Source organism: Hylobates moloch, unplaced genomic scaffold (assembly GCF_009828535.3).
Source record: "Hylobates moloch isolate HMO894 unplaced genomic scaffold, HMol_V3 SCAFFOLD_7, whole genome shotgun sequence".
NCBI classification, from domain to species: Eukaryota; Metazoa; Chordata; class Mammalia; order Primates; family Hylobatidae; genus Hylobates; species Hylobates moloch.
In genome coordinates, this window is record NW_026652282.1 from 18,805,948 (window position 1) to 18,819,011 (window position 13,064).

The following is a 13,064-nucleotide window of genomic DNA, read 5'->3' on the forward strand; positions in this document are numbered from 1 at the left end:
TTTTTTTTTTTTTTTTTTCTTTTTTAAGCTCAGTCCTCAAACTGTGCCTCATTGGCCTTCCTTCTGAACGTTTCTTTCTGACCATTTTGCCTTCTTCCCCTTGTTCTCCAGCTGATGGTGAGACCATTCTGAAAGGCCTCCAGTCCATTTTCCAGGAGCAGGGGATGGCAGAGTCGGTGCACACCTGGCAGGACCATGGCTATTTAGCAACCTACACAAACAAGAACGGCAGGTGAGCAGTCTCCAGTGCTATTCTTCATATCTGGTCACTTATGAGCAGAGAGGGTGACAGAGTGGAGGATGGGGGTGGCATCCGGCATTTTTTTTTCTCCTTTGACATCTTTTAGGATGGGACTGGAACTTGGTGCTTCTCAACCCTAGCTGCACATCAGAATCTCCTGGTAGCGTTACTGACCACAGGTTCTTAAGCTCTCATGTATATAGAGATTGACAGGAGGCCAAACATGTTTCCCAGACAAGATTTTGTTAAGACTTATGCCCAGAGTGGGCATAAGGGAGGCAGCCCAGGAAAAGTTTTGTGGCTGACTCCCCCAAGGGCAGCTGCAGGTGATGTTTTGAAGGGAGTGACGTGAATAGTTCATGAGGTAGATGAGTGTCATTACAGGTACGCACCCAGGGAGTGGTGTGCAGACTCAGTGAGGGCTCCTGCTAATGTTTGCACCCTGAAGTGGCTGGTGAGCCCCGCTCTTGGCGGGGACTTTAGCATAATAGTAAGACGGGCAGGATCGCTCATTGGGCTCATGCAAGTGGTAGGTCAACTCCCTGGAGTAAAAAGTTTATGGTAGAACTCAGCCTCTTAAGTCCCTGGAGTAAGATTTACCATAGGATGCTGCTTATCTTAGTGTTTTTCAGGTCTCTGGTCAGCAGAGATGATATCAGAGGGGCTGGGGTCCAGATGGATGGGTTGGTTGGGGTGCCCACCACCTGTGGGGACCCACTAGTTTGCAGCAGAGGCCCGTAGGGGGCATGCCGGGGCCTTCTCTGCAGGTTGCTGAGCTGCAGATGCCCTTGCTCAGCTTGAAGTAGGGTGGGTGCAGGTTGAGGGTTCCTGCTCTAGGATGGCCAGCAGCAGTGCTGCAGGGCCCCAGGGGCAGCCCACACAGAGCCTCAAGCAGCGCTTTGCCATCTTCCTGGCTCCTAGAGCCTGGTATTTCTGGAAATAAGTGTGTTATTACGGTTGCGGGGAGCCCAGGTCCCTTCTCTGCTCTGATTCTGGAGAGCTTTCACGAAACACTCGTGCCTGGGCATTTCCCCCAGAAATTGAGGTCACAGGGCCTGGACATCTGGATTTCTCCAAAGCCCCAGTGGTTCTATGTGGCCAGGACCAAGAACCCCTGGTGGCATAAGCAGTTTGAAATGGCAGGCAATGATCCCCTGGGCCCCTACCGTAAGAGTTCTTGAAGCAATAAGTGGATCTGCGGCAGGGCCCAGATTCCATTTCCAGGAAGCTCCCGGGGGATGCTGATGCTGCTGGACAGCTGACCACACTTTGAGTAGCACTGTTATGACTGATTATCAGCTACTGCAGACCATGGTAAAATGCAGAAGAAAACCTAAACTAAGAAACGACTGATAACAAGAAACCAGTGCGTTGAGCTCTTGGTATTTCCTTAAATCTTGGTTTGTATTATATCTGGACTGGCTTAGTATGTAAAACTACTAATTAAGAGTCTTAGTAATTTGCACTATTAATTTAGAAATGTAATAGGGTGCAGTATATACTGCTCAGGTGATGAGTGCACCAAAATCTCACGAATCAGCACTAAAGAATTTACTCACGTAATCAAACACCACCCGTTCCCCAATAACCTATGGAAATAAACATTAAAATAAATAAAAATGTGAACTCTAGGGTGGGGTATTTTCGATAGCTTTTATTCTGTTACCTCAGTGGGTACCCAGTACTGGAATTCCACGTGGCTTCCTTAATGTCCCACTTTCTCTCTCTTTGTTTCTCTATTAAAGGAAGAAGTAGCCACCTCCATGATATTCCAGAGACCTAGAGATGAGGGAAACCTGTGAGATGAGGGAAACCTGTACTTTTTGAGCTCACTGCCCCTTCCACTATTCTCTCTATGAGTCTCCATGGCCCACCCCTGTGGCATTAATTGGTGTTGCCGATCCTGATACCTCTCAAAGACATCCTAACCCCTTCTTCCCCAAGCCCAGACTTGTATTTCTAACTGTGTAGCAAACCTCCCTGTGTGTTTAGTAGATACCTCAAATGTATCTGAGATGATGATTTCTTCCTCATATGAACACCACCACCAAACCCTCCTCTCCCCTGTGTCCTTTTCTTCCCTGCTGTGACCCAGTTGATGGATGGTCTCTTGGAAGCAGAGGCTGTAGCTGTCCTAGAGCCCTCTGGCTCCTGTAGGATTACACTCAGCCCCTCCCTGTACCTGCCGCCTCTCACTGTTTTTACTGTGGTCCATCTTTTGGGGACTACAGCAAATTGGAACTCGTCATCCACCGCCTCCGGTGGCAGGCTCCTCAGCCAGCACCAGGTGAAAAGTTGCACTTCTTATCTCCTAAAGGCCTTTGCAGCTGGGCCCTGCCTACCTCTCCGTGACAGTTATTGAAGTTTCTACCATAGGCACCAATTCCAGTTGTACAGAAGACTTAGAATTCTTCCAAAGAAGGGGTTTTTGAGTGACACGAGCTGTTTGGAAACTGCTTTGAAAAGCAATAAAAACAAAAACCCCAAATGAACTGCTTAGGGTTTTTGTTGTTGTTGTTGTTGTTGTTGTTGTTTTTGAGACCGAATCTTACTCTGTTGCCCAGGCTGGAGTGCAGTGGCGCAATCTTGGCTTACTGCAACCTCTGCCTCCCGGGTTCAAACAGTCCTCCCACTTCAGCCTTCCAAGTGGCTGGAATTACAGGCACTCACCACCACATCCAGATAATTTTGTGTTTTTAATAGAGACAGGGTTTCACCATGTTGCCCAGGCTGGTCTCAAACTCCTGGCTCAAGCCATCCACCTGCCTGGGCCTCCCAAAGTGTTGGGATTACAGGCATGAGCCACCGCGCCTGGCCAGCTTAGTTTTTAAGAGTTTTCTACTTGGTCTCCTTCCTCTCTCTCTTGGTCAACTGGTACCCACCCCGAGGTGGGTCCTGAAACCTCACCTCTCCTACCCATGCATGGGCTTAGGGAAAGGACCTGAGCCACCTTTATTCAGGTTCTCTATTCCCTGCCCCCCGACCCTGGGCACATTTTCCCCCCTCCTATTTCTGGTTTTATCCCTAGGAGCACCTTAATCCTTGACACTGCCTTCTAGCATTCTCTGTGTTCATGCTAGAACCACCCAAGTGGATAAAGGGGACCTTACTTCTCTATTGTTCCTTCCCCCTCTCCTCTCTGCTGCTGGTGAAGGAGGGAAAGGAAAGATGATCCTCTCATTCTGGTGTAGAACAGTTTGTGGACTCTGGGCAAGAACTTGATTTTTGAGGTCACTTAAGGGCTGAAGGTGAAAAATTAACTAGTTTAGTTTTATTTTAAATTTTTTATAGAGACAGAGTCTCACTCTGTCGCCCAGGCTGAAGTGCAGTGGTGCGATCATGGCTCACTGCGGCCTTGACCTCCCAGGCTTAAGGAATCCTCCTGCCTCATCCTCCCAAGTAGCTGGGACTACAGGCCTGTGCCACCATGCCTAGCTTATTATTTTTAGTTTTTTTTTTTTATCCAAGCACACTATCTGTATTCTCTGAACAGAATTAATCTTCTAGTTTAGTATTTTTCAAACATTTCTTTACCTATTATTTATAGTAGGAGGTAATCATAACCCTGGAAATACACATCTGTGTAAATGCAAAACAAATACATGCATAGGCCAGGCATGGTGGCTCATACCTGTAATCTCAACACTTTGGGAGGCCGAGGCAGGTGGATCACCTGAGGTCAGGAGTTCGAGACCCACCTGGCCAACACGGTGAAACCCCGTCTCTACTAAAAATACAAAATTAGCCAGGTGTGGTGGGACACGCCTGTGGTCCCAGCTACTTGGGAGGCTGACAGGAGAATCGCTTGAACCCAGGAGGTGGAGGCTGCAGTGAGCCGAGATCATGTCACTTGCACTCCAGCCTGGGCAAGACAGAGCGAGACTCCATCTCAGAAAAAAAAAAAAAAAAAATGCATATAACTGAAACAAAAGTTTCATCAAATACATCTTAGCGCATGTGATACACTCAAATATGTTTATTTCATTAAAAGAGAAAATGAGGTGGTCAGAAAATTTTGTGTAAAGGTTGCTGTCACGTTTTTTAAAATCTTTAAAAATGTAAACCATTCTTAGCCTGCAGGCTTTACAAAAACATACTGTGGGATGGATTAGGTTTGCAGGCAGTTGGCCTGGATTTTCCAGAGTGCCTACTAAATTAATTTACCTACCACCAGCCTGCAGTTAGGAAAAAATGGCTCTGGTTTGAACTCTGAAGGTTAATTGAGAGAAACCAGTTTACCCTTCTCCACACTCCCTTCCTCTTAAGGCAGTAGTTACTAAACCTGGCAAAATTACCTAGAGAACCTTTTTAAAAACTAGATTGACAGAACTGCTACTGAATGACTTTTTGGGCCCAAGAACCAGTTTTGAAAACCTTAACATTTGGTAATGCCTTCTAAACCTTCCACAAATGATTGGGAGTTTCTCCCCACAAGACGCAGCCCTAGTAAGAAAGCAAAAAGGTTAACTGTATACTTTTAGGGAAATAAAGAGCAGTGGTCTTTTAATTGGGTGACATCTCTCTATCTTTTTTTTTTTTAATGCCTCGATATAATTCTTAAGCTTAAAATTATATTTTCCTTTGTAGCTTTGCCAATTTGAGAATTTACCCACATGGATTGGTGTTGCTGGACCTTCAGAGTTATGATGGTGATGCGCAAGGCAAAGAAGAGATCGACAGTGTCGGTTTTTCACTTTCATTTCCTCAGTGTTTAAGGATCATAGTATCTGCTTAGCTTAGTGTTAAAATAATTTTCTCTTCATTGCTTACTTTCCAGTTAATTTTAAACTTTCCTCCCTCCACATAAGTGGTTTTAGAATAGAAGTAGTTGTTTAGTTGTTTTTAGGAACCTGGGTGTCAGCGTTCCCTTTTAACTGCCTTAGTATGAGTAATCTTATTTTCCACTGGAGGGAATAGAAAACCTTTAACCGGGATTTTGTAGCTGCAGTACCCTTTAGCCTTCCTCTTCCATGTTATTTTGTTGCTAACTTACACTAAGGTTAGGTCAGCAACATGAAGGGATAGTTGGTATGGGAGAGTGGAATTGGGCCAGGCGTCTACAGGCTGCTAGAGGGTAGGAGGAGGGACAGGTCAATCTTGCACAGCTCTGTCAACACGGCCTCAGTCGTTGGGTCTGTAATTTAGCTCTTCCATGCAGCTTATTCTACAAGCCCATTGATTTTTCTTTTAATTGTAGATTTTGAACAAAGTAGAAGAAAGAATGAAAGAATTGAGTCAGGACAGTACTGGACGGGTGAAACGGTAAGTCCACTCTTGAATGTCCTTTTATATTTAATCGATTGAAACAATCATAGTTGGCTGGCACGGTAGCTCACATCTGTAATCCCAGCAATTTAGGAGGCCGAGGCAGGCGGATCACTTGAAGTCAGGAGTTTGAGACCAGCCTGGCCAACATGGCAAAACACCGTCTCTACTAAAAATACAAAAATTAGCTGGGCGTGGTGGTGCACGCTTGTAATTCCAGCTACTTGAAAGGCTCATGCGTGCGAATGGCCTAAACCCAGGAGGCAGAGGTTGCAGTGATCCGAGATCACACCGCTGCACTCCGGCCTGGGTGACACAATGAGACTGTCTCAAAAAAAAAAAAAATCAGAATGGCAGTGTTGTCCCCAGTAGTGTCTGCTTAAGATACGGAAAAGATCAAACTCAGCACCTCCTTCTAGCAACATGGTGAACTGAACTGCTGGGCCCCTCACACCAAAACAAGACAGTATATGAACATACATGTGCATGGATGCACACACAGAAATGCTAGGTAAAATGAAACTAAGGCAGAAAGGGGTTATGGACCAACTCCAAGGAGTTGGAACTGTGTCAAGTGGAGACCCAGGTAGAGCTGCCACCTCATCAGAGGGAGCTAGAAAACTCCTGACTTCAGTTTGAGACCAGCCTGACCAACATGGGTGAAACCCCGTCTCTACTAAAAATAGAAAAATTAGCTGGGCGTGGTGGTATGTGCTTGTAATCCCAGCTTCTCAGGAGGCTGAGGCAGGAGAATCGCTTGAACCCGGGAAGCAGAGGTTGCAGTGAGCTGAGATCGCACCACCGCACTCCATCCTGGGCAACAGAGTGAAACTCCGTCTCAAAACAAAACAAAACAAAAACCTGACTTCAACCCTTCCAGGAAAGAGAAAAGGTCACTTTTTCTCCTTCAGGCTCTAGGCCCCAGAGTAAAGTTAAGCAACTTTAAGAGACTTCCGACAGGGTGGGGGTGATAAGAAAATTTGCCTCAAGGCTTTCAAAGAAGAAAACTTTCCAAGATACTAAGAATTGATAGGCCACCAACTTTAAGCTGCCATAGGCAGGTTATTTTCAAGTGATCATGAGGAAAATGAAGCTCTCCCTATCCAGTGGGATGGGCACTAGCCGCACATGGCTATTTAAAGTTAATTAAAATACACAATTCAGGCCGGTCGTGGTGGCTCAAGCCTGTAATCCCAGCACTTTGGGAGGCCAAGGCGGGCGGATCATGAGGTCAGGAGATCGCGACCTTCCTGGCTAACACGGTGAAACCCCGTCTCTACTAAAAATACAAAAAAAAAAAAATTAGCTGGGCGTGGTGGCGGGCGCCTGTAGTCCCAGCTACTCAGGAGGCTGAGGCAGGAGAATGGCGTGAACCCCGGAGGCGGAGCTTGAAGTGAGCCGAGATCGCGCCACTGCACTGCAGCCTGGGTGACAGAGCGAGACTCCATCTCGGAAAAAAAAAAAATAATAATAATAATAATAATAATAATTCAGTTCCTTAGTCACAATAGCTAGTGGTTAATGCCTGCCATGTGGGACAGTACAACTAAGGAACATTTTCATCATCCAAATTTCTATCGGACACTGCCGAAGTGTTTGCCAGTGGTGTCAGATTTTAAAAGAATACAATTTGGACATCGTGGGAAAGAACTAGTGTCTGGTATATCATGGGAATTAAGAAGTGCTTTGGATACACAGCTTGTAAATGCGGGACAATTTACTCTTGCCCTGCCTTGGTGGATCCTCATCAGGCCTTAAGGCATAGAAGGCCGGTCTCCCTTGCTCATAAAATTAACCTCATAGTTGCAGAGACCAACACAGAGGGACTTCCTCACTGCTGAGCAACCGAAATACAGGTTCCTCCAGTTCATGGCACTTTCCAGAAGAAGGAATCCTTACTGGCAAGCGTTAGGGTGTTTAAGTACTTAATTACTCACCACGCTAAGTTTGATCAGCCCACAAGAAAGCTCCAGAGCAGATGTAAGATAACTAGGTAATTGTTTAACCTCCTGTAGTTAAAGAGGAAAGCAGGAAACTGAAAGTGAAAAGACGCCACAGTATAGAACTGTCTATTTTTTTGAGATCTGTTAGAGCACTGAGGCTCTTTTGGAGCATCCAGGCTCAGTTTAGGGTCCCCAGCCATGTCTCTCACCCTTCACCTTCCTTTAAAAACACATCCACACCCGTATACCCATACCACTTTTTGCACATTTCGTCTTTTCCTGTTTGCAGGGTTTTCCTTATCTGCACCCATTTGCAATGAACAGGTTCCCCACTGTCAGAAAGGGTCTTAACTTTATGATAATGAATTGGTCCACATCAAAATGTGGTCTGAGTTTTATCAGTTACCTCTAGGAGTGAGTAAACAGAATACATTTATGGGCTTTCAGCATTCATGAGAAGTCTGGTTCTTTTCTTTTTTTGGTATAGGAGTTTTCTAAGTGGAGTTAAGCTTTAGATCTTCAAAATACTTTTCTTATGCTTGTCACAGTTTTTATTTTCATGAAATAAGGTTGACGAGAGCTAGAAATTGGGAATACCTTGTTGTAAACCCTTTGTTACTGGCCTCAAAAGGACAAGGATTGCTATCCTTTTTTTTTTTTATCTGAAGGATAAAGATCAGAGGTTAAATGTTAGAGATTGAATCATTAACAAATAACCCAGTAACATTATCTGAAATTATTCCCCTTTGATAAGTTAAGTCTGAATTTTTGACTAAGAAGCTATGGGATGTACTTGAATTTATTTTTGTTTTCTACTTTCAAGTGAAAAGGAACAAGAAAACAAGGTCACAGAAATTAACTTTGATTTTAAAAGGTTCTTGCAATTTACACAGTATACCTAAGGCCTGGGCTATAATCTACCTGAATTGGTATAGTCCAGTTTCATTTTTCAGCAGTGAAGGTTGAAACGAGTTTGGTAGGGGGCTCCATAGTACCTCCTGGTAGCCCGTTATAGGGCTACCAGGGAGATGCCCTTTAATGCTAGGTTGAGCACTTCATCAGGGCAATGGCATTTACATCCTGTTAAGATCCTTCTTTCTTTGCCAGTCTTTAAAAAAAACCATAGTGTTACAATGTAGGAAAGAGCTCTTCGCCTTAGCCAAGGCACTATTGACACAATTGAGAACAGGCACTGTTTGTTTTCAGTGGGTTTGTCTGTAGTGCAGTAATTGCTGATAGGTGGCTGGTGTCAAGGAGAGGGTAGTCTTCCTCCCCGGGAAGTGAGTGACTTTGTCTTTCATCCAGTGCTATGGGTGGCTCACTCTCACCTCACTCCCCACCATCAGCCAGGGGTGGAAGAGGCTTCCTCCAAGTCCTGTTTGCCTGCTCTCTAGCAGTTGTCCTGATTGGCGCTTCACATTTTACAATTTACAAGAAAAACCCCCTAGAATGCCTCACATTCTGAAAGCTGAATTTGTTCACATGGAAGGTGAAGAAGTGGTTAAATCAGGAGTTGTCAGGATGACATGAATTTGTGGGAGTTTGCCTTTTCAATCTTGGTGTTCTTTATAGATGTTAGTATTCCCTCATAGAAAGCCTCGTTAACTTGTAACAGTTTTAGACTGTACTCTTGGAAGCTGGTGAGCAGGGAAGGGAAAGAGACTCCTAAGAGTAAGTCAGGCCACATATCCCAGCATTTTACATGTCTACAGCTGTACATCGTGGCGTTTTAATGTTGGACACTACTGTGTTTGAGAACACATGACTCACGCAGTTGTGTTATGTATGCAGTGAGCTCTCCTTTTCTTTGTGTTTGGGTTAGACTTGCCAAGCCCCTTTTCCAGGTCTGTTTTTTCCTGTCATTTAGTGTCCTCTGCTGGTACCTTCTAGTACATTCATCCTGTGAAAAATACCTGGGTATTTACAAAAGAATGAATGAAAAAATCATCATTTTGCAGCCTCTCTAGTAGTAACTGGTTCAGGCGAGAATCTTCTGCATGTTAAAACCACTGGTAAAGGTTTGTTGGGGGGTGGGGGTGAAGACTTTTACCTAGTTTCAGAGGACCACCCCACAGCCTGCTTAGTAATTTCAGAGGGTGAAAAGGTACCTTTGCAAATGGAGAGATCCCATGAATACCACTTTAACCAAGTGATCACAGACTTCGCATCACCAATAATAGGACAGATACACATCTTGTGTTCCCAATGTCATGCCTGTGTAATATATGTCAACCTGATTCTAACCATGAAGAGTGAGAGATTATCAGGTAAACCCATGAGTCATTTTTCAGCAGAATAGCTGGTCTGTACTTTGAGATATCAATGTCATGAAACATACCAGTACAAAAAAAAAATTCTACGTTACATGAGGATAAAAAAGAAAAAAAAATAGGGAAATGCAGTGTATGAGCCTTTATTCAAGAGCAGAACATCTATAAAGGACATAACTGGCATAACTGGGGACACTTGAAGATGGACTCTGTACTAGATAACCATATCATACCCATGTGAACTGGTGTAAATATGGCGATGTCAATGTAGTTATGTAGATAGTCTTAAGAGACAGACGCTGCTGGAGCATTTGAAATATGAAGTGTGCAGTGGCCATCTTCTCCTTCAGCTTTTTGTTAGAGAAAATCTAAAGCATGGCAGGATTTTTTAAAAAGTGAGCTGTGTACAATAGTTGTCAACATTTGGTGGTGGCCGTGATTATATAAAACTAAAAGCCCAAGCTTTGGATTCGTTTTGTGCTTGTCAAAAGTCGGCAGTCATGTGGCTTTCTTTTGCACACTCTTCATCCCAGGTCCACTTGTAAAGCAGTGTTCTAGTAAGGTACATTTCTGTTTTTCTCTTTTTCCAGATTACCACCCATAGTGCGAGGAGGAGCCATTGACAGATATTGGCCCACTGCCGATGGGCGCCTGGTTGAATATGACATAGATGAAGTGGTGTATGACGAAGATTCACCTTATCAAAATATAAAAATTCTACACTCGAAGCAGTTTGGAAATATTCTCATCCTTAGTGGGGATGTTAGTAAGTATTCCATCCCTGCCCCGATCGTGTAACAAAGTGGTGATGTGTTGAATGATGGCGTTTTCCTGACAGTTACTGCTGTTGTGGATTTGAGTTTGTTTTTGACACTGCTGATTTTTGAGATGACATTTATGTCATATTAACCCGTGGATTATCTGGGCTTTCACATAAACTTTGTCTTGACATTGCTTCCTTAGTGATGAGTATTTGGATTGTATTTCAAAAGAAAATGCATTTGCATATTTAAAAAAAAACCTTTTTGTTACAGAACAATTCAAACCTAAGTAGACAAACTAGTGTGATGAACCCACATGTACTTACCATCGAGTGTGAACAATTACCAATTCCTAGCCAGTCTTATTTTACCTAAACCCCAGTCTACTTTGTCCCTCTCATATTATTTTGAAGCAGCTCACAGACGTCATATTATTTCATTTGTAAAGATGTAATTGCTTTTAGTTATTCGGTATGTTGACACATTTTTAAGGCTGGATTTTCTTCCCGCTGACTAATGTCCATTAGGTGTCAGATGATCAGGGTTGATGAAAAAGTCCTCAATGGAAAAAAAGCTTGCAAATTGTTCACAGTTTTAAAAAAAAATTGAAAATGAAAAATTTACATTTTGGTCTAGCTCTTCAGTGTGGTGGGGCCAGGTGGTTTGTGTGTTAAGATAGACTCACCATTTGGATCTATTTCTCCTCCCTAGATTTGGCAGAGAGTGATTTGGCATATACCCGGGCCATCATGGGCAGTGGCAAAGAAGATTACACTGGCAAAGATGTACTCATTCTGGGAGGTGGAGACGGAGGCATATTGTGTGAAATAGTCAAACTAAAACCAAAGATGGTCACTATGGTAGAGATATCCTTTGTTGTATAAGAGAACAAGTTCAGTGGGCTTCTTTTGTTTCCTTCCTTCCTTTAGTGTCTCACAACTCAAATTAATGTTACTCCAGACTAGAGGCAAATGTGTTACCTAGACTGCCTTGAACAGACAATTTAGTAACAGTACCCTTTTTTGTGGCCATCAACAAAGAAATAATCAGCTGGGCGCAGTGGCTCATGCCTGTAATCCTAGCACTTTGGGTGGCCGAGGCGGGTGGATCACCTGAGGTCAGGAGTTCAAGACCAGCCTGATCAACATGGCGAAACCCTGTCTCTACTAAAATTACAAAAATTAGCCAGGCATGGTGGCGGGCACCTGTAATCCCAGCTACTCGGGAAGCTGAGACAGGAGAATTGCTTGAACCCGAGGTGGCAGAGGTTGCAGTAAGCCGAGATTGTGCCACTTCCCTCCAGCCTGGGCGACAATAAGACTCTGTCTCAAAAACAAACAAACAAATAATCTACCTAGTTGAGGATTAAAGAGCAAAGGACTTTGATACTGTGTCTGCTGCCCAGTGGTTTCCAAAATGGCTTCTCTAAAGCCATCTCCTGAGGAGAAAAGAAGATTAAGTTCCTTTTGAGTGTCCTTAGTGTGAAAATAAAGTCACTGCCTCATTCATCATTTTGTTAAATTTGTGATACCCAAGTTAGTATTATAAAACCTTTGTCTTAACCCTTTCTTTAAAGTATTACTATTTCAGAATTCTTTGATATACCCAAATTCTCCTTAACCTGTTTCGGACATTGACCAAATGGTGATTGATGGGTGTAAGAAATACATGCGAAAAACGTGTGGCGATGTCTTAGACAATCTTAAAGGAGACTGCTATCAGGTAATTGTTTTCTGGATAATGTAGTCTTAAGTCAACTGATAATATAAGTTATTGATCAGAATTGTGCCTTATTAAAACAGCTTTTAGTATAATTGGTTGAGAAGATAAATACATCATCTGTCTCTTCAATATGAGTTATATGTATATTTGTATTTAGGGTGCACACGTATCAATGATGGGAAAGCACCAACTCCAGATTCTCTGAATTGAATAAAATTAATTCTTTTTTTTTAATTATACTTTAAGTTCTAGGGTACATGTGCAGAACGTACAGGTTTGTTACATAGGTGTATACACGTGCCATGGTGGTTCGCTGCACCTATCAACCCATCATCTAGGTTTTAAGCCCTGCATGCATTAGGTATTTCTCCTAATGCTATCTTCCCCTAGACCCCTACCCCCCGATCGGCCCCGGTGTGTGATGTTCCCCTCCCTGTGTCCATGTGTTCTCATTGTTGAGCTCACACTTATGAGTGAGAACATGTGGTGTTTGGTTTTCTGTTCTTGTGTTAGTTTGCTGAGAATGATGGTTTCCAGCTTCATCCATGTCCCTGCAGAAGACATGAACTCATTCTTTTTTATGGCTGCATAGTATTCCATGGCATATATGTGCCACATTTTCTTTATCCAGCCTATCCTTAATGGGCATTTGGGTTGGTTCCAAGTCTTTGCTATTGTGAATAGTGCCACAATAAATATACGTGTGCATGTGTCTTTATAGTAGAATGATTTATAATCCTTTGCATGTATACCCAGTAATGGGATCGCTGGGTCAAATGGTATTTCTAGTCCTAGATCCTTGAGGAATCGCCACGCTGTCTTCTACAGTGGTTGAACTAATTTACACTCCCACCAACAGTAT

At 43.5% G+C, this 13,064-nt stretch overlaps 1 protein-coding gene across 2 annotated transcripts in view; it reads left to right on the forward strand.

Moving 5' to 3' along the window:
* SMS (spermine synthase) overlaps positions 1-13,064 on the forward strand; it is a 55,567-nt gene that overhangs the window by 26,635 nt on the left and 15,868 nt on the right. For both annotated transcript variants that reach the window (XM_032756676.2, XM_032756678.2), the window contains exons 2-7: positions 112-232; positions 4,829-4,922; positions 5,439-5,503; positions 10,310-10,485; positions 11,192-11,346; positions 12,113-12,202. In XM_032756676.2, the coding sequence (XP_032612567.1) occupies positions 112-232; positions 4,829-4,922; positions 5,439-5,503; positions 10,310-10,485; positions 11,192-11,346; positions 12,113-12,202 (701 nt within the window). The remainder of the gene's footprint in view (positions 1-111; positions 233-4,828; positions 4,923-5,438; positions 5,504-10,309; positions 10,486-11,191; positions 11,347-12,112; positions 12,203-13,064) is intronic.